Here is a 22,079-nt window from a genome sequence, read left to right as displayed (position 1 = left end):
AGACTAAACGGTAGGCTAGTCGACAGACTAAACTAAAGACTAGTAAATACACTAGATGATAGACTAGTCGAAAGATTTGACGATTGACCAGTCGGTAAACTATTCATTGGACTAGACGATAGACTAGTCAATAGACTAGATGATAGACTAGGTTTTAGACTACACGGTAGACTAGTTAATAGACTACACGGTAGACTAGTTCATAGACTAGTCAGTAGACTAGATAACAGACTAGTCGATACATTAGATAGGTTAGTCGATATAGAGTCTTATCAATGGATAAGACACTTAACTATAGATTAGTTAATGAACTAAACTAAACACTGTCATAAGACAAAACAATAGACAATTATTAGACTATAGACTAGTCAATAGACTAGATAAATCGATAGACTAAACAATACTTACAAGATCCTATGAATTAAAGGCAATTCAATTGTATCCAAAACTTTTTGCAAACAATGACCATTAAAACGTTCCATTACCACAATGGAAAAATTTGGTGTAGATTCAATCTAGATTGATAATAATAAATAATTAAGCTTTCGTTTTTACTAATTAAACTTTTAATAAAAATAACCTTAAAAATTCTCACGATATTTGGATGTAACCAACCCAATATATGGGCCTCATTACCGGCAGTTTGTTTATTTACATCTTGTGAATTTTTTATAATTTTAACTGCCACCGGTTTTGCTGAAATAATTATAGAAAAAAACTACAAAATCTTACAAACAAAATCCTGGAATAAAGAATTACCTTTATAAATAGCTTTAATTACTGTGCCATATGTTCCTCGTCCCAGTAAATTACTTTTAATTTGATTAATTGGTGCACCCTCTTTAAGTATTTCCAAACGATTGGGAGTGTTTAATATCAATTCATTTTCTTTGTTTTGTATTTGCAAATAGGACCTTTGGGCAAATTATTATTAAAAAAAGTATTTTTATTAATTTTATTTTTATTATATTTTAAACATTTTTTGTTAGTTTTTATTTTCAACTTACATTTTACATTTAATTAGTTCTGTTTTTTGTGACGTTCTTTTATGTTGTGTTTCTTAAAATTTCTTTTTTATTATTTTTATCTTCTCAAATAACGGTTTTTTATAGATTTTTGTTGGAGTTGTGGCTAAGTGTTGATTTATTTATATTTTTCTCCCCTTTATGACGTTTGAAAAGTAATCAAAAATGCTTGCTACTTAAAATAAAACAAAATAACTATTTTGTTTTATTTTTGTTAATGGTAGACTCTCAACGTACCCTACTAAAAAATAAATTCCAAACTTCTATTAAGTATTTTGTTCATAAATAAATAAAATTAATAATAATGCAAATATTAAAAAAGTAAATTTTATTTATCAAATAACGATTAAAATGAAGAAAATAATGAAAGCCTGGCCTTACTCAGATTTTTTAATAAAAATTGATTTTAATAGTCTAGTCTTTACTCTATAGTCTACTCTATACTCTAGCCTATAGTCTAGTCTATAGTCTAGTCTATAGTCTAGCCTATAGTCTAGTCTATAGTCTAGTCTATAGTCTAGCCTATAGTCTAGTCTATAGTCTAGTCTATAGTCTAGTCTATAGTCTAGTCTATAGTCTAGTCTATAGTCTAGTCTATAGTCTAGTCTATAGTCTAGTCTATAGTCTAGTCTATAGTCTAGTCTATAGTCTAGTCTATAGTCTAGTCTATAGTCTAGTCTATAGTCTAGTCTATAGTCTAGTCTATAGTCTAGTCTATAGTCTAGTCTATAGTCTAGTCTATAGTCTAGTCTATAGTCTAGTCTATAGTCTAGTCTATAGTCTAGTCTATAGTCTATAGTCTATAGTCTAGTCTATAGTCTAGTCTATAGTCTAGTCTATAGTCTAGTCTATAGTCTAGTCTATAGTCTAGTCTATAGTCTAGTCTATAGTCTAGTCTATAGTCTAGTCTATAGTCTAGTCTATAGTCTAGTCTATAGTCTAGTCTATAGTCTAGTCTATAGTCTAGTCTATAGTCTAGTCTATAGTCTAGTCTATAGTCTAGTCTATAGTCTAGTCTATAGTCTAGTCTATAGTCTAGTCTATAGTCTAGTCTATAGTCTAGTCTATAGTCTAGTCTATAGTCTAGTCTATAGTCTAGTCTATAGTCTAGTCTATAGTCTAGTCTATAGTCTAGTCTATAGTCTAGTCTATAGTCTAGTCTATAGTCTAGTCTATAGTCTAGTCTATAGTCTAGTCTATAGTCTAGTCTATAGTCTAGTCTATAGTCTAGTCTATAGTCTAGTCTATAGTCTAGTCTATAGTCTAGTCTATAGTCTAGTCTATAGTCTAGTCTATAGTCTAGTCTATAGTCTAGTCTATAGTCTAGTCTATAGTCTAGTCTATAGTCTAGTCTATAGTCTAGTCTATAGTCTAGTCTATAGTCTAGTCTATAGTCTAGTCTATAGTCTAGTCTATAGTCTAGTCTATAGTCTAGTCTATAGTCTAGTCTATAGTCTATAGTCTATAGTCTAGTCTATAGTCTAGTCTATAGTCTAGTCTATAGCCTAGTCTATAGCCTAGTCTATAGTCTAGTCTATAGTCTAGTCTATAGTCTAGTCTATAGCCTAGTCTATAGTCTAGTCTATAGTCTAGTCTATAGTCTAGTCTATAGTCTAGTCTATAGTCTAGTCTATAGTCTAGTCTATAGTCTAGTCAATAGTCTATAGTCTAGTCAATAGTCTATAGTCTAGTCAATAGTCTATAGTCTAGTCAATAGTCTATAGTCTAGTCAATAGTCTATAGTCTAGTCTATAGTGTAGTCTATAGTCTAGTCTATAGTCTAGTCTATAGTCTAGTCTATAGTCTAGTCTATAGTCTAGTCTATGGTCTAGTCTATGGTCTAGTCTATAGTCTAGTCTATAGTCTAGTCTATAGTCTAGTCTATAGTCTAGTCTATAGTCTAATCTATAGTCTAGTGTATAGTCTAGTATAATTTACAGTCTAGTTTATAGTCTAGTCTACAACTTTTCTATAGAAAGAGTTACTCAGACTGAGATAATTTTTCTATAGAAAGAGTTACTCAGACTGAGATAACTTTTCTAGAGAAAGAGTTAATCAGACTCAGACATATTCTCTATAGAAGGAGTTTCTCAGACTGACACAACTTTTTTATAGAGAGCGAACTTTTCTATAGAAAATTTTATTCAAATGATGGCAGCTTTTCTATAGACAAGGTTGCTTAGATTGCGACAAGTTTTCTATAGAAAAAGTTGGCCAGATTGTAATAGCTTCGCTGTAGTTGCTCAATTGTGTAAACATTTATATAGAAAAAGTTGTTTAGGCGAAATCTGTGATCCTACTTGTAAACTTATTTTTTGAGTGAAAACATAAAAGTTTGTTTTTTTCGAAAACTAAAAGTGAAAGTGCAAAAACAAGCGAAATCTGTGATCACTTTTATTTTCTACCAAAAAACGATATCTTCAGAGAAAATATAAAATTCCGTTCTTCTTAAAAACTAAAAGTGATAGAGCAAAAACAAGCGAAATCTGTGATCACTTTTATTTCCTACGAAAAACCGATATTTTGTGTGAATACATAAAAGTCCGTTTTCTCAAAAACTATAAAAGACAAGCGAAATCTGTGATCACTTTTATTTCCTCTCATAGGGTAACAAAGCCTACTGGGTATAGCTTTTTCATTAAAACGTTTCGCTAACTTCTTTTGAATTAATTAAAACACATGTTTTTTTTTAATAATTTTTCGTTTATTATAAATATTATAGAAGTATACATAATATTTTGGAAATATATACTTTCTATATCATTTTACACTTGTTCAAACGGTTATTGTTAAAAACAATTTAACCGATCCGATCCTACTTATTCCATTATATATTGCTTATTTGAAATAAGTTTTAATAATAATCCTTTAATACAATATTTTGTTTTTTTGTTATTTTATAATAATTTGTTTTTGTTGTTGTTTTTATTGTTTGTACTGACCTACAATATGAATATATTTGTTTGTTTGCGCAAAATATTTCAAATAAATTGTGTGTGTGGAAATTTTTAAAAAATTTTTAAAAAGTGGGTTTGATTATTTTTAAAATAAAACAAACTGCTTAATTAGGAAAGATTTTTTTAGTATTTTTATGTGTTATTCTATTATTACCCAGCAGTTCTATAATGAGTCAATTCATCCGAAAAAAGTTAGTGATTTTCATTTATGTCTAATCATCTGTTTGACTTTATTTCGCTTTTCATCACGAATATACTGTTTGTAAACGATGGTAAAGACAATCGTCACTTTAGTGTACCCTTTGTATTAGAGAGAGACAAACTTAAGCTTTTTGCTGTCTCTTGGTAATCTATAGGGTGACAAATTGAATTCCTCGTAAGACCAGCATATGTTAAAATAGCTAGTCAGCTGTACGCTCGGTGGCAAGCGGTAACCCTAAGTAGTAGGTTAAATAGATAGTTCGTCACTGTCCAAACGAACTGCTAGGTAGGTTATAGTAAAAATCTATATTGTTTTAAGTAGTTATAGAGTTCTTAATAATAGTTTTTTGTTTATTTTAGTTTATAAACTATTAATAAATTATAAAACAAATTATCAAAAAGATTTTGAGAAAAAGATGTTATTTTGTTTTTATTCTTACTGATATAACTTTCGTATATAATGCTTTATATACAAGGTTGTTAGATCTTACAACGTTGACAGTAAAATGTACAGAAAATGTCTTATAACAGTGTCAACTTACAAAATTTTGTTTTGCAATATTGTCAGTAATGCTTTTTCTGACAATGTTGCATAAGAAAAAATTACAAGTTCAGATGATTGTTAGATATTTTGTGAACATTTTACTGACAACATTGTAAGATCTGACAAGCGTGTATGATGGTTTTAAGTGTATTAAATTGTTTTTAATCTGGTTATAACTAACAAAGCTACTTTGTTGTTGTTTTCTATAATAAATTTTTTAAATTTTTTCTTTATTTACATTTTTAGTTTTTTCTTTTTAATATTAATATTGAAATAAGAAACCTTTATGTTTTATTGCATTTCTTATGAATTTATTTTTTTTTATTTATTTATTAGTGGAATTCTGTTTTTGTTTCTGGCTTAAAATTATTATTATTAATATTTATTGTAATTTTTCTTTTTAATATTTTTTTCATTTCATTTATTTTCTTTTCTTTTAATATTTGTGCGGAAGACTACTTAATTAATTAGTTTACTTTAACTTTTGTTACTTAATGTCTTTCGTTTATTTATTTCTTTAAATTTTAAGTAAATTAATTAATAGTATTAAAATTAAATAAATTATAATTTAGTTTTTTATACAATAAAAGAAAAACTCAATAAATTATCCCTAAACAATGTCAGATTTTAGTTTTGAAATTATAATAATAATTAAAAGTTGATAGTTAATATTTGAGAAAATAACATAGTATTATATAATTTGTGTAAATAATTTTAGCCTTTTTAGTTTATACTTGTTATTTTTTTTACTTCAAACTATTTCTTCCTTTTTTGTTTTTTTTAAATAACAAGTTAACCTATATTTAAGAGTAGTAATAACATACTGCAGCTGTAGACCGTTTTTTCTTTTATATTAAGTTTTCACAACATAAAACGTAAAAGAAATTCTCAACAAATTAAAATTAATTTTAATTTGTTTACAAATTTGCTTTCCTTTTCCATTAGAGTTGCCATTGCTACTTTCTATAAACAAAAATTATGTTTCTAACCCTTTCCTGTGAATGCCAAGGCATAAGAAGAAATCAACATTAACTATGAAATACAAAAACAAACAATAATAAATCTGCAGTCGCTCTCTATTTTATTTGCATTTTCTCTTTTAATCAGAAAACACCACATCCACAGTTTTGTATTTCTACTCTTAATTTAAGCTTTTTATATAGTTGTTTTTAAAACTATAGTTTATATTTAATTATTTATTATTATATACAAAATAAATTATAAAATAATGGACTGCTTTTTAACCTTTAACCCTTATTGTTTATAAAATTATATTAAATTTTAAATAATTTTTGCAAATTCTTATAAAAATTATATTTTAAAATTATTTTAAAAAATTCTTCAATAAATTTGCAAATTTATAATTTTCATACCCTAATACACTCTCTTTCTTTACTTTTTTTCAGAGAGTGGGGAGAAATTATAAATTGCTTGAAAGTTTTAGAAAAAAAAATATTAATATAAATTATGTCAAATTTAATAATTCTTTATTAAACCTTTTTATTCTATAGAAAAACTTTAAGATTCTGAGAAACTTTTTATTAAAAAAAGTAATTACATTAAAGTTTATTTTTCTATGTAAACTTTCGAATCTATGCAGTGTATTCTATAGAAAAGTTGTTAGAATCTAAGCAACTTTTTTTTATAGAAAAATTGTCGTAATTAAGCAATTTTTTCTATAGAAAATTTGTCGTAATCTAAATAACTTTTCCTATAGAAAATTTGTCACAATATGACTAACTTTTTATATAGAAAAGTTGCCTTAATCTAAGCAACTTTTTCTATAGAAAAGTTATCACAATCTGAGCAACTTTTTCTATAGAAAAGTTATCACAATCTGAGCAACTTTTTCTATATAAAATTTATTACAATCTGAACAACTTTTTCTATATAAAAATTATCATAATCTAATTAACTTTTTCTGTAAAAAAGTTATCACAATTTAATAAAATTTTTCTTTTTCTACAGAAAATTTTCGTAAGTAACTATTTTCTATAGAAAGGTTGACCAAATCTTTGTAGCGTTCCATATTCCGAAAAACTCTTCCGAAAATCTAGTTTAAATCTGACTTACTATGAGCAATTCTTTTAATAGAAAAGTTGTTCGAATCTGAGGAACTTTTTGAATATAATAGTATTCCGAATCAGTGCAAGTTTTCTTTAGAACGGTTGTCTAAATCTAATTTAGTTTTTCTATAGAAAAGTTTTCTGAATTAGATCAATTTTGTCTAAAGAAAAGTTGTCTGAATCAAACCAAGTTTGTCTAAAGAAAAGTCTAGTCTATAATCTTGTCTATAGTCTAATCTATAGTCTAGTCTATAGTCTAGTCTATAGTCTAATCTATAGTCTAATCTATAGTCTAATCTATAGTCTAATCTATAGTCTAGTCTATAGTCTAGTCTATAGTCAAGTCTATAGTCTAGTCTTTAGTCTAGTCTATAGTCTAGTCTATAGTCTAGTCCATAGTCTAGTCTATAGTCTAATCGATAGTCTAGTCTATAGTCTAGTCTATAGTCTAGTCTATAGTCTAGTCTATAGTCTAGTCTATAGTCTAGTCTATAGTCTAGTCTATAGTCTAGTCTATAGTCTAGTCTATAGTCTAGTCTATAGTCTAGTCTATAGTCTAGTCTATAGTCTAGTCTAAGTGTAGTCTATAGTTAGTCTATAGTCTGTTTTCAGATTCTAAACAACTTTTTCTAGAGAAAAATTTGTAGATTTTGAGATTAATTTTATATAGAAAACATTTTATAGAATCCAAACAACTTTTCCTTCATTTGTTGTAAATTAATAGAAAATTTTAATTTAAAATAATTATTTTTCAAATAAAAATGTTAAAATTTGTTTAACAGAAATGTTACAAAAAGTTTTACATTACTAAGGATTTAGAGAGCGCTATAGCAAGAGGAGTAAGCAATGTGGAACTAAGAAGAAAAGTGAAACTTTGAAGTTAAAAACTTTTTCGATTACTTCTTACTTTAAAACTTTTCAAAGTATATACCTAGTAATTTGTAATATTTTTGAAAATGTTAAATTTATTATAAATATTTCAAGTCTATTGAAACGGCAGTTAATTTGGTGTTTTTAGTTTCTAATATTAATATTATTAATTTGTTTTTTAAATATTTTTCAAATGTATATCACATATTAGTCTTTTTTTTTAATAAATGTTTTTGTTTTTCGGACTTATTCTATAAACTTAAACTATGACGCACTTAATTTCTCTTTTTTAAATATTTACAGGGGCAAAAAAAAAGAACCTCCAAAAGAATAAGTTTCTTTCTGATTTCATTGAGTTTTAACAAGTTTTTATAATAAGATTTAACTAGCATAGGAACGACGTACGGGAACGGGTGGAGGAATTTTCGATTTACGTGTAGATTGTTGAGAATTCTGGAAATGTGTGGCAGTGGTTGTTGAGACTTTTTGCTGTTGATTGTTGGGAGTTGTGGAAGTTGGCTTGCAAGAAGGTATGCGTGTGGGTGTTGGCTTAGGGGGACTTTTTAAGTCTGAAGTTTTAAGTTCCTAAAGAAGACTCAAACATTATTAGTTTTCTTTTCATTTAAACTGTTTTCTTACCTTTTTAGGAGAGGCTACCGTAGGTGAGTGCGAGGGTGATATAACACGTTTCCAGCCATTGCTGCGTCTCCAGGAATTATTCGAATTTTGTATTCTTTCTTGATATCTGGCCTTAGTAACTAAATTACCGTTCACACTACCACTTCTAACCACCTGCGATAGTTTCTCATTTTGCTGTTGACGATTTCTTAAGATATTATTGCTCTCTCTTTCCTCGATGGTCGATTGAGATTTCATTAGTTTATGTCTGGGTGTTCTGCTCAATTCTGTCTTAATTATCTGCTCTATACACTCTTTTTCGGTCATATGTTCACTTAAATGTCGCTGATGATTGGTATGATTCATTATGATCAGGGGCGGTGTTTGCAGTTCGCTCTCCAATTGCACCTCTTCAATTTCTATATCACTATGCTGATCAAGTGTTTGTTCGTCTTCATTTTCAATTGCTTCTTCGCTTATAGGTTCGTTTTCTTTGAGTGTTTGCAGAGTGATTTCTTGATGTGTGGTACAGTGGGAGAAATCATCGGTTTCACTAGAGGAACAGCTGGTTACCTGAGCCCTACCAGCCTCACTAGGCGTAGGACTGGGTTGTTTTTGGCGGGATTTTAAAACTTTTGAGCGTAAACGTTTATGACTGGGTGATAAACTAGAATTGCCATCATCATCATCATCTTCGGAATCATCGTCATCCTCATCATCATCTTCATCATCGGTGTCACCTTCGATATAAGAATAAAGACTGCGTGCAGAACTGGAACGTATATTAACCAGCTTATAGAAATCATTGGTAAATTCTGTACAGGCCACCTCCTCATCTTCTGAGTAAATAATCTGGAAAAGTAAACAAACAAAATAGTATCTAATCAATTCCTTTCCAAGCGTTAAGTTTCAATCACCTTTTGTTGCAACAATTGTGATATATTATCACCCACAGAATCGGTTTCCACCATTGTTGAATTGAGCAAATCCGTTGAGTTCCATATCCAATCATGATCACTAAGTTTTTGTTGCCTTCTATGTTGTTGTTGTTGTTGCAAATCACGATCTTCATCTAATGTTATCACAGCCAATTCTTCTTGCGACATACTCCAGTCTTCCATTTCCGTTGAACACGGTTCAGCTGGCAATAGCCACTGTTCCGGCTCTTCAGGTAAATCTTCTAAATGACCATTCGATGGTTGTGGTTGACCACTACTCATTGTGCAATAACCCTCATCACGTCCCTTAGCGGGACTTGCCGATAATGCTGCATTTTGTGCTTCTAAATCTCTAACACGCCCCTTTAGCAGCGCCACCTCTTCACGTAGATTATCTTCGGCCACAATAGCATCCACAACTTTACGCATAACATCATCCAAACAATGCTCGTATTGACGGACACGTAACAGCAGAGCTTTATTCTCTTGCTGCAGTGTGTGTAGTAGATTTTCTTGACGTGCAAAACGTGTCTATAAAACGGTAATAAAAGCAACAAAAAACATTTAAAATCTTTTATTATAGAATTTTTTGTTTTCACTTTAAAAACTTAAATTCAATTATAAACTTTATAGTTGTTAAATTACCCTAACGATTTCGTTGACGATATGTATTTGAAGTGCTAATTACTTTTCGCCATATCTAATTTTTTTTTCAAAATGGTGCTAATTACATTTGCATTAGCACTTAGACTGTAGACTAATTATGCCTTTTTTTATGAGTCATGGTATAATTTAAAATTTAGTTGGTTTGGTGTCTAACTATTCCCCTGGCAAGGGAATACTTGCATATTCATAGATGCTAATGACGATTTGAAGAAAATAAAAAAATGTTTACTTTTTTGTTTGGAAAAGTGATTAGAATCTGAGCAACTTTTTCTATAGAATAGTTTTCTGTATAAAAGTTAAACTGTTAGCAAATTTTAATTTAAAGTCTCCGAGCTAGATAAGTTTTCCCATCAACTTTTTCTAGTTATCAGGAAATCTTTTCTCTAGAAGTTGTCTGATTACCAGCAACTATGGCAATGCTAGATAAGTTTTCCCATCAACTTTTTCTAGTTATCAGGAAATCTTTTCTCTAGAAGTTGTCTGATTACCAGCAACTATGGCAATGTTGGCCGAACCTAAGCAACTTATTCGGTAAAATTTTTCAGAATAGAACAACTTTTTCTATGGAAAAGTTTTCACAACCTGATCATATTTTTCATTTCAAACTTGTGAGCTTATGAGTTAACAAAAAATGCCAAAATCTGAAAACCTTTTTCTATAGAAACTTTGTTGAAATATGAGTAACTTTTTCTATAGAAATGTAGTTTGAATCTGCTCAATTTTTTTTCAGCAAAATAGAAGTTACAATCTTAAGAACTTTTTTTCTGTATTGAGCTGACAAATTCTGTATAGAGCTGTCAAATTTTTATAGAAATGTTGTCTGATTTTGAGCAAATTTTTGTATAGAAAAATTATTCAAATATGAAAAAGTCTTTTTATAGAAAATGTATTTATATCAGGAAAACATATTCTACAGAAAAGTTGTAAGAATCTAAGAAATTTTTCTTTACTAAAGATGTCAGAATCTAAGCAACCTTTTCTATAGAAAAATTGTCCAAATCTGAGCAATCTTTTCCATAGGAAAGATGTCCGAATCTGAGCAATCTTTTCCATAAGAAACTTGTTTGATTTAGAGTAACATTTTCTATAATAAAGTTATCCGATTATAAGCTACTTTTTCTATAAAAAAGTTACTGAAATCTAAAAAGTACTTTCTATAGAAAACTTGTTTGAATACGAGAAAAATTTTCTGCAGAAAAGTTGTTAGAATCGGAAAAACTTTTCCTTTAGAAAAATGTTCTGAATCAGACCAACTTATTTAAAAAAAAGTGAGAATTAGTAAAGTGATCACAATCTCAACAGCTTTTTCTATAGAAAAGTGTTCTGAATATAACCATCTTTTTCTATACAAAACTTATCTGAATCTGAGCAACCTTTTCTATAGAAAAGTTGTTCGAATTTGAGTAACCTTTATTATAGAAAAGTTGTCGAATCTGAACAACCTTTGCTATAGATAAGTTGTCTTAATATAAGCAACCTTCTCTATAGAAAAGTTGTCTGAATCTGAGCAAACTTTTCTATCCGAAGTTGTTGTCTGAATCTAAACAACCTAATCTATAGAAAGGTTGTCCGAATCTGAGAAACTTTTTGTATTGAAAATTTATCCGAATTTGAGCAATATTCCAAATCTGTGTAATCTTTTCTATAAAAAAGTTGTCTGAATCTGAGCAACATTTTCTATAAAAAGTTGTCGAAACTGAGCAACCTTTGCCATAGATAAGTTGTCTGAAAATTAACAACCTCTTTTTTTTGTGGTCTGAATCTGAGCAGCCTTTTCCATAGAACAATTGTCTTAATTTGAGTAACCCTTTCCCTTTATAGAAAAGTTGTCTGAATATGAGCAATATTTTCTATAGAAAGCTTTTCTGAATTTAAACAAATTTTTCTATAAAAAAGTTGTTCGAATTTGAGCAACTTTTTCTAAAGAAAAGTTTTTCGAATCTAAGCCACCTTTTTTATAGAAAAGTTGTCAAAACTGAGCAACCTTTGCTATAGATAAGTTGTCTTAAAATGAACAACCTTTTCTATAGATAAGTTGTCTGAATCTGAGCAACCTCTCCTATAGAACAATTGTCTGAATTTGAGTTACCCTTTCTATAGAAAAGTTGTCTGAATCTGAGCAATATTTTCTATAGAAAGCTTGTCTGAATTTAAACAAATTTTTCTATAGATAAGTTGTCCGAATCTGAGCAACTTTTTCTATAGAAAAGTTGTCCGAATCTAAGCAACCTTTTATATAGAAAATTTTTTGTTAGCCAAACAACATTTTCTATAGAAAAGTTGTCTGGATCTGAGTAATCTTTTCTATAGAAAAGTTGGCTGCATCTGAGCAACCTTTCCTATGGAATAGTTGTAATTCTGATAAACAATTGAGCAACATTTTCTTTAGAAAAATTTTTGAAAAAAATTTTCAGATTTACATAAAAACAATAACAAAGTAATATGGAAACAGCTGTTTGACTAATGCGACTTAATAATTTCAAAAAATGAAGAGGTATGGCTCTCTTTATAAAATTTTCCATCCGCATTTTCTCTCATGCACAAAATTTTGACAGATAATATTACTTTTGTGCTAGTGTCAAGTCGACTATATCAATCTTACAAATTGTTATATTATTCAAAGCAATTATATTGGTTGTCATAACTATCTATATAATTTTTACTTTTTTTATATATTTTCATGATAGACAATGATGTCAGCAAATAATATATATAATATGTATGAATATAATTTCACATCCTTCTTTACTAATGCATTAGACAAGTCGGCAACATGTACTGAAAATGCAGTATTCTAAAGTATTCATACATGATAAGCAAAATCATTGAAGTGAAAATGTAGTTTTTTTTTTGGAATTATAAAGGGAATAATATTTTCAATTTGCATAAGATTTATTTAACAAAATTGGATTTTAGTTAAAGTTTAAGGGAATTAGAGAAATTTTACAGTTAAAAAGTAAATAAATACGAACCTGTAAAGCTTTATGGTCCCGGCATGTTTGTAATTGTTTACGTTCCTTGGACTTGATAACACGACTCATGCTGGAATGAAAATAAAAGTTGGAAAAAAATGTTAAGTAATGTAAATTTTTAGGAAAATAAAAGTGTAATAATCTTAAATTTACAGTTTTAGGGCGGGTTTTTGAGTTGTCAATCAAATGCCAATTAATTATCAGATTAGTTAATCTAAAACTAAATTGATTCTGATGCTTTTGAGTAGGGTTCTATAAATCGACTTTCGAATAATCGAACAATCGACTTTTTATCGAAAAAAGTCGATAACTCGACTATCGTCTGTGAAAAAGTAGAAAAGTCGACTTTGTTAATAAAAGTCGAAAAGTCTGAAAGTCGTAAAAAGTCGAAAAAAGTCGATAAGTCGAAAAAGGTCGATAAGTCGAAGAAAGTCGAAAAAAGTCATAAAGAGTCGAAAAGTCGAAAAAAGTCGTAAAAAGTCAATTAAAGTCGAAAAAGTCGGAAAAAGTCGGAAAAAGTCGAAAACTCGAAAATTGTAGAAACAAGTCAAAAATAGTCGTAAATTTTAAAAAAGTGGAAAAAAAGTCAAAAACTCTAAAATAGTCGGAAAAACTCGAAAAAATTCAAAAAATAGTCGGAAAAATGTCGAAAGAAGTCAAAAATAGTCAAAAAGTCGAAAAAATCGAAAATTCGAAAAAATCGAAAAGTCGGAAAAAGTTGACTATTTATAAAATACTTATAGTCGAAAAGTCTAAAAGTCGACTTTTAATTAAATGAAAAAAGTCGAAAAGTCGACTTTTAACTAAATGAAAAAAGTCGAAAAGTCGACTTTTCGTTTCAACTATAGAACCTTACTTTTGAGTACCAGATTAAACTTTTTAGGGCGAGTTTTTCTGATAAAGATCAGCTTCATTCTTTGGTTAAACCTGGTTTAATATATGTTTTTTCAGTTATCAGTAAAGATACTTAAGTATTATCTTAGTTTAACTGAGTGTAATTGACCAATTAAACTCAAGTTATAAGTGATAAAACACAATTAAAAAAAAAAAAACAATAAAACAATGATTTCGGAAGAACAAAAAACTTAATATTTTAAGTAAATTGCAATTTTCTGATTTGTTTTGTTTTATTAATTATTGTTTTTAATGTTTATTTAACATTTTTTTCAAAATTTTCCATTTTACAAAAGTATTGTTTGCAAAAAACAGCTGTTCATTGTTTATGTTTTTGAGTGAAAACTTGGCAATACTAACAAAGTTAACTGAGCTTAAATCTAAAACTGAAAAACATAATCATCGGTTAAAGTCTGCCTAAATTTGTTCCGAGTTTAATCTAACAGCAAGTTAAGCCTAATTTAACTGATGAGTAAGAAACCCGCCCTTAGTGTTGCCATACAAAACAACAAAAAACCTCACTGTTTGTTATCAAAACAACGCATGTTTTATGAAAAAGAAGAGGACAATTGTAAAGGTAATATGAAAATTAATGAAGACTTAATTTTAAAACAAAAAATATATTGTAAAGTAATATATAATTTATACTAATCGATAAATCAAACATTTTTTGTTTATTTTAGTAAAAATTGTGTTAATTTTTTGGCATCAGCTGTTTAAACTTTTGCATTTCTTGCTCAAGTTTAAACCACCTCCATTGGACGCTTAAACTAGCAAACAAAATTAACTAATTGAGTACTCAAAAACAACTTTCGAGGATTAATTTTAATTTAATTCCTAATCCTTCAACTAAAGATTGAACCTTAAACTATAATTGACATTTTACAGTTTTACAAAATTTTACCACTAATTTTTCATTTAAAAAAATTACCTTAAAAAAAGTAGAAAATTTAGTTCAGCCAGAGGTCGTTTTTTTTCATTTTTTTCTCTTGACGTGAGGGTCGTGATTGATGGTGTTTTCCAGGCAATTAAAGTAGAGAAAAACTTAACTTATTTTCCACTTTAACATAGTAAATATGTATGTACATGTGTTTGTAAGTATATAATTTACAACACGACTCTATTTATGCCACATTTATGTACAATGTAACAGAAATAATAAATAGAAAACTGTAAGAAGTATAGAAGACCATCATCAGGCCTTTTTTTGGTTTCTAAAATGCATATTTAACTTTAGCCTAGAGCCTTTAGCGGAATATGCTTCAACTTCACTAAACATACACATTCCTTCCATAGACAAAGTGCATTTTAGCCACCATTGTGGCTTAGTTTATGTTGTGAAAGAAGAAAATTTAACTTAAAAAATAAAAAATAGTAAATTATTTTTGCATTTGGGACTTCTAAACATTGAATTTGGTTTTGAATTCATTTCTTTGTTACAGTGCGAATTGTGGTTTTGTGGAAAATAAACCGAGTGCAAAAAAGCATGTGGCTGAAAAAAAAACAGAAAACCTTAATGACGGCAATGCATCCGTTTTATTAAACAAAAACAACAGCAGAAGCAACTGCAACATTATTCTGTATAAAATGTTAAGTGATTGTGAATTAAAAAAAAAAAAAAACACAACGAAATAATTCTCACTGTTTTTTTTAATAAAATTTACACCATTTGATATTAAAAAGTTTGCTCATATTAAGTTCTTAGCAATTTACTAAAAGTTGTCAGAAACTAAGCAACTTTTTTAACGCAAAAGTTGCCATAATCTGAGCAACTTTTTATGTACGAGCCACTTTTCCCTTACAAAAGTTGTCACCACTTAAGCAACCTTTTCTGTAGAAAAGTTGTTACATTTTGAGCAACTTTTTCTATAGAAAAGTTGTCACTTTTTATATAAAATATTTGTTGCAATCTGAGTATTTTTTTATATTAAGTTGGCACAATCCGAGCAAATTTTCCTATACAAAAGTTTGTCACCATCTAAGCACTATTTTACGCAAAAAAGTTGCTACACTTTTACAATTGTCACAATCTGTTAAATTTTTTCAAAAGAAAAGTTCACACAATATGATTAACAAAGTTGATGCAGTATGATCAACTATTTTTATACTAATAATTGCTCACAATATGAGCAACTTTTTCTTCAGAAAAGTTTTCACAATATGAACAACTTCTTCTATAGAAAACTTGTTAGAATCTGAGCATTTTTTCTATAGATAATATGTTAAAATCTAAACAATAGTTATCACAATCTGAGCAACTTTTTATTTAGATAAATTTTCACAATATGAGCAACTCTTTCTTAAGAAAAGTTGTCACAATCTGAGCAATTTTTTCTGTAGAAAATGAATCACAATCTAAGCAATATTTTCTTCATAAAAGTTGACGCAATCTAAAAAACTTCTTTTTGGGAAAGTGCTGTCATAATATCAGAAACTTTTTATATTAAAAATATGTCAGAATCTACAAAATTTGTTTTATAGAAAAGTTGTAAGAATCTGGGAAACTTTTTCCATTTAAAATTTGTCAAAATCTAGAAAACTTTTCTACAGAACTTTTGTCAGAAACTTTTTGTACTTTTTCTATGGAAAAGTTGTTAAAATCTAGGAAACTTCTTCTATTGAAAAGTTGTCAGACTTTAGGAATCTTCTTTTATTGAACTTTTGTCAGAATCATGGAAACTTCTTCTGTAGAAAAGTTGTTAGAATCCGGGAAACTATTTCTATTGATAAGTACTCAGAGTCTAGGATACTTTTTTCTATTTAGAATTAAAAATTATCTTCTCTTTGTCAGAATGTTGTCTAGAAAAGTTGTCATAAACTGGGAATCTCATTTGAAGAACTTTTGTCAGAATCTAAGAATCTTTATCTCAAGAAAAGTTGTAGAAATCTGGGAAATTTCTCCTATATAAACGTTGTCAGATCTTGGGAATCTTCTTCTATAGAAGTTTTGTCAGAATCTAAAAATCTTTATGTATAGAAAAGTTGTCAAAATCTGGGAAACTATATAAAAGTTGTCAGAACTTGGAAATCTTCTTCTATAGAAGTTTTGTCAGAATTTAAGAATCTTTTTCTATAGAAAAGTTGTTAGAATCTGGGAAAATTCTTCTATGGAAAAGTTGTCAGATTTTGAAAGACTTTTCTTTAGAAAAGTTTCAGAATCTGGCAATCTTCTTCTAGAGAACTTTTGTCAGAAAAGTTTTGTAGAAAACTTTCTATTATAAAGTTGTAAGAATCTGTTAACCTCTTCAATAGAACTTTTGTCAGAATGGGGGAATCTTTGTCTAAAGAAAAGTTATCAATATCTGTAAAAGTTGTCAGGATCTTGGAATCTTAGAATCTTCCGTCATAGAATGTGGGTCAGAATATAGGAAACTCTTTCTATTAAATAGTTGTCAAAATCTAGGAAACTTCTTCTTTACAAAAGTTGTCACTAATATGGAATCTTGTTGACACAATGTAAGTAACTTTTTGTATAGAAAAGTTTGTCAAAATCAGATAAGCTTTTTGTTAAATAGTTGTCACAATCTGTACAATTATTTTAGCAGAAAACTTGTCAAATTATAAACAAATCCTTTAATGGGAAAGTTGTCAGAATCTGGGAATCTTTTGTCATTGAATGTTGGTCAGAATATAGGAAACTCTTTCTATTAAATAGTTGTCAAAATCTAGGAAACTTCTTCATTACAAAAGTTGTCACTAATTTGGAAAATTGTTGTGACAATCTAAGTAACTTTTTGTATAGAAAAGATGTCAAAATCAGCTTTTTTATAAAATAGTTGTCACAATTTGTAGAACTATTTTAGCAGAAAAGTTGTCACAACCCGTCAGAGATGTTGTCATAATCTAAACAAATTTCTTACATAAAAATGTTGTAAGAATCTGTACAGATTTTCTTATCTTTTCTATAGAAAAGTAGTCAATAAATCAGCTGTTGAGGTTGAATGATTTTGAATAGATTTTTCTATAGAAAGAATTTCCGAATTTGGTAAACTTTTGTCAGTTTGTCTGAGCAATGTAATATAATCTACTAGAGTAAGTTTTTTTTATAGGACTGAGTGTACAAACATCTGTATACAAGTAATAGCAGTTAATCAAATACAAAGCTGTCAACAAAATGTGAAAAAAACTGTAATACAAGAGGGAGAAAAATTTTAATTTCAAAGAAATAAACTTCGTGTTTTTCTGTGTGTGTGAGTGTGTTTTAAATTACACAAACAATTTAACATGAAAATAGTCACGTTTAACATTAAAATGTTAATGAATAAATGGATAAAAACACGTTTAAGTTTCAACCACAATTTATCCTTATTATTTTTATTTTAGATTTTATTTCAATTAATGTTCTTAAAGTTATTAATAGTTGTTTTTATTATTACTTTTTTTTACAAATAACAAATCAATTGTTAAATTAAATTGTTTTTTTATCAATGTCTCTAAAATAAACCACTTACTTTTCCAATTGCTGACGCAGTTCTTTTTCAAATGTTGGTGACCCGCATTGGCTCTGCAATGATAAAGAGGGGAAAAAAGAAATTTGTATTATTAAAATAGAAAACAAAAATCATAAAATATAAACAAAATTTGTTTTATTATTAGTTTTATTTAATGTAACCATCCTGACTTCCATCCCTCCCCCTTCACCTAACTACTTCATTATAATGTCTATAGAAGGGCATTTTGTATGCTAAAATTAGTGTTAATCATGTTAATAATAAAATGTGTCACATTGACGGATTCCTATTAAAAAAGTCTCTTAAGGAAAAAGGGAGAGTATTAAAATTGTCACACAAAAAAAAATGTGCTCTGCTTTATAGCAATTTTATTTCGTGGAATCAAACGATCTCGGTTTCGTATGTTAAAATGTAATAAAATTAAAAGAAGCTATTTACACGAAAAGAAATGTTTCATTAAAAATCACCCAGAATTATAGATAAAATTAAGATTAATGTGTTTTCTGTGTGTTAAGCAAATAATAAAATATTTTATTTTTTTAATTACTACTTGATATTTTTATTTAGTTAAGGGTCTATTGAAATCTATATAAATAATGATGTTGATCATATTGTAATTATAAGTCGTCATTAATCGATTTTTATTTTGTTTTTGTAATGTAGTTAATTTATTAAATTTTATATTTAAATTGTTTGTAGGAAGATGATAAATGTGTTGCAATACCGCCATGATTCATTTAACAATTACAATGAGATCAAACTTCATTATAGTTTAACATGATAAATTCGAAAAACATCATTGTGATCATTAATACATTGTCAATAATCGAGGCAAGATTTTTGGTAGAAAAGTTGTCAGACTGAGAGCAAGTTTTTCTATAGAAAAGTAAATATATAAGCAACTTTTTTCAAAGAGAAAGTTTATCTCATTGTGGCCAGCTTTTTGGTTTGTCACACTCTGAAAAACTTCTTTTTTTACAGAAAAGTTGTCACAATGTGAACAACTTTTTCTATAGAAAAGTTTTGACAATCTGATTATCTTTTTGTATAGAAAGGTTATCACAATCTAAGCAACTTTTTCTATAGAAAAATTGTCACATTCTGAACAACTTTTTCTAAAGAAAAGTTGTCACAATCTGAACAAATTTTTCTATAGAAAAGTTGCGAAAATCTTAGTATGTTGTTGTATAGAACCGGTTGCCACAATCTAAGCAACTTTTTCTATAGAAAAGTTTTCACATTCTGAGCAACTTTTTCTAAAGAAAAGTTGTCACAATTTGAGCAACTTTTTTTACAGAAAATTTGTCACTATCTGAACAACTTTTTTTATAAAATAGTTGTGACAATTTGAGTATCTTTTTGTTTACAAAAGTTTGTCACACTCTAAACAACTTTTTCTCTAGAAAAGTTGTCACAATCTGAGCAACTTTTCCTATAGAAAAGTAGTGACAATCTGCGTAACTTTTTGTATAGAAAAGTTATCTCAAGCTAAGCTACTTTTTCTACAGAAAAATTGTCACAATCTGAGCAACTTTTCCTATAGAAAAGTAGTGACAATCTGCGTAATTTTTTCTACAGAAAAGTTGTTGCGATCTGAGCAACTTTTTCCATAAAAAGTTTCCACATTCTGTGCAAAAAAGTTTTCACAATCTGGACAACTTTTCCCGTAGAAAATATATAGAAAACTTGTCGCAATCTAAGCAACTTTTTTTCAGAGAAAAATTGTCGCAATCTGAGCAACTTTTTCCAGAGAAAAGTTGTCACAAACTGAGCAACTTTTTTTATCGAAAAGTTTCCACATCATGAGCAACTTTCTCTATAAAAAAGTTGTCACAAGCTGAGCAATTGTTCCTATAGAAAAGAAATAAAAAAGTTTTACAATCTGAGCAATTTTTTTTAGAGAAAAGTTGTCACAATTTAAGCAAGCTTTTTTAAAACAAAGTTATCACAATCAGAGCAACATTTTCTAAAGAAAAATTGTCACAATCTAAGCAAGCTTTTGCTAATGAAAAGTTGTCAAAATCTAAGCTACTTTATTTATAGAAAAATTTTTATAATCCCAACAACTTTTTCTATAGAGACGTTGACACAACCTGAAAAACTTTTCCAATTGAAAAATTGTCACAATCAAAGCAAATTTTTGCATAGAAAAGTTTTTAAAATCTGAGCAACCTTTTCTTTAGAAGCGTTTTAAAAATCAATGCAACTTGATCTCTAGAAAAGTTGTTGCAAACAGAGCCATTTGATCTACAGAAAATGTTTCAGTTGAGCACAAACAAATGAAGATTTATGTTATTTAACATATCTTTAAAAAAACTCAATCCAATTGTTTTAATTAATCTTTTAAAAAAAACTACTTTATTTTTTATAACTCATAAATAAATATTTTTATTATTAAAAAAAAACATTTTGAATTTTCATTAAAAAAATAAATCCATTAAATACAAACAGAACGGTGCAAAGAAAAACTAGAAAATCATACTATACAACAACATCCGGAAAGATAAAAGCATCTCATTTATTTAACATCACAATACGGAACCATAACATTAACACTCAGATGCCATGCAGCATGCAAAAAATAGAAAAAATATAATGTTGGTGGTATTCTGGCCTTTATATTCAAGAAGGCTGGGAAAAAGAAAAATAAACTCGTAAATCACTTGTCAAAATGCAAACATGTCAACGCAAAAATATCACATGAAATTTAAAACATTCAACACAAAAGGACAACAACAAACACACAAGATTTAATTTTTTTTGCCATTTTTTTCTGTCACCAATTACATTACGGATGTATAATGCATGCAATACTGCTGCAGGAGAAGTGGAGAAACACCATCAGCTGTTTGTTAACTCCTTCCAAGGTGTGACTTGGTAAAATTTTATTTTTGTAGATAAATATTCTATTAAGATCTAGGGAACAATTACATATTTTTGATCAAATGTCATGATAAGATAAACTCAACTAGAACTGAAGTAGAACTGAACTAGAACTGAAGTAGAACTGAACTAGAACTGAACTAGAACTGAACTAGAACTGAACTAGAACTGAACTAGAACTGAACTAGAACTGAACTAGAACTGAACTAGAACTGAACTAGAACTGAACTAGAACTGAACTAGAACTGAACTAGAACTGAACTAGAACTGAACTAGAACTGAACAAGAACTGAACAAGAACTGAACAAGAACTGAACTAGAACTGAACTAGGACTGAACTAGAACTGAACTAGAACTGAACTAGAACTGAACTAAAACTGAACTAGAACTGAACTAGAATTGAACTGGAACTGACTTATATATAAACTACTCCTGATATACATAAATACTACTTTGAAATGTACGTTACAATTAAAATAGTACAATTACATTGGAGTATGGTTATGAATACATATTGCACGGTAATTATTTGTGAGCCACAGATGTGTTTAATTTTACTCCCCATAAGATATATTGGATAACACCAGGGGTGTTTATTTAAATGAAAATTACTACTACTCCACCAATGTGTACTAACCAAACTTTTTTTCGAGGGGGTTTGACATTTTGCAGCTTAATTATAAACTAAATTGAAATTAATTACCACCATTTAAGACAGCAAATTAAAGATGATTTAATAATAAAATTTCATAGTAATATTTTACAAAGATTTAATAACAAAATAAAGAAATACTTTTACATCTACTCTCTAAATTATAAAATTCCTTAAAGCTTTTATGCAAAAGGAAGAAATTTTCCTTTATTTATTTTTTTTTTACAAATCCCCATTCTAATCTTTATAACAATATTTATACAGTTTGGTAAGTGGCGCCTGTTTTAAATTATGAGGTTTGCTTGTTTTAGCAAGGGTGGGGAGGGAGTTGAAATAAAAGCT

At 28.4% G+C, this 22,079-nt stretch overlaps 2 protein-coding genes across 2 annotated transcripts in view; both read right to left on the bottom strand.

Annotated features, from left to right (window-relative positions):
- Positions 1-1,045, bottom strand: part of LOC111689316 (proto-oncogene serine/threonine-protein kinase mos) — a 3,006-nt gene extending 1,961 nt beyond the window's left edge. The window contains exons 1-4 of the mRNA XM_023451788.2: positions 1,008-1,045; positions 760-914; positions 581-696; positions 409-515 (exon numbers count right to left, since the gene is read on the bottom strand). Coding sequence (XP_023307556.2) covers positions 409-515; positions 581-696; positions 760-914; positions 1,008-1,009 — 380 coding nt within the window. The 5' untranslated portion in view covers positions 1,010-1,045. The remainder of the gene's footprint in view (positions 1-408; positions 516-580; positions 697-759; positions 915-1,007) is intronic.
- Positions 1,046-7,797: 6,752 nt separating this feature from the next.
- The window catches only part of LOC111689315, a 50,560-nt gene continuing 36,278 nt past the window's right edge, over positions 7,798-22,079 (bottom strand). The window contains exons 5-9 of the mRNA XM_046954187.1: positions 18,203-18,255; positions 12,858-12,927; positions 9,199-9,750; positions 8,303-9,133; positions 7,798-8,248 (exon numbers count right to left, since the gene is read on the bottom strand). Of these exons, the coding sequence (XP_046810143.1) occupies positions 8,045-8,248; positions 8,303-9,133; positions 9,199-9,750; positions 12,858-12,927; positions 18,203-18,255 (1,710 nt within the window). The 3' untranslated portion in view covers positions 7,798-8,044. The remainder of the gene's footprint in view (positions 8,249-8,302; positions 9,134-9,198; positions 9,751-12,857; positions 12,928-18,202; positions 18,256-22,079) is intronic.

The sequence above is a fragment of the Lucilia cuprina genome, chromosome 6 (assembly GCF_022045245.1).
Source record: "Lucilia cuprina isolate Lc7/37 chromosome 6, ASM2204524v1, whole genome shotgun sequence".
Taxonomy (NCBI): domain Eukaryota; kingdom Metazoa; phylum Arthropoda; class Insecta; order Diptera; family Calliphoridae; genus Lucilia; species Lucilia cuprina.
Note: the sequence above shows the minus strand (reverse complement) of the source record. Positions and strands in the feature narration are given on the sequence as shown.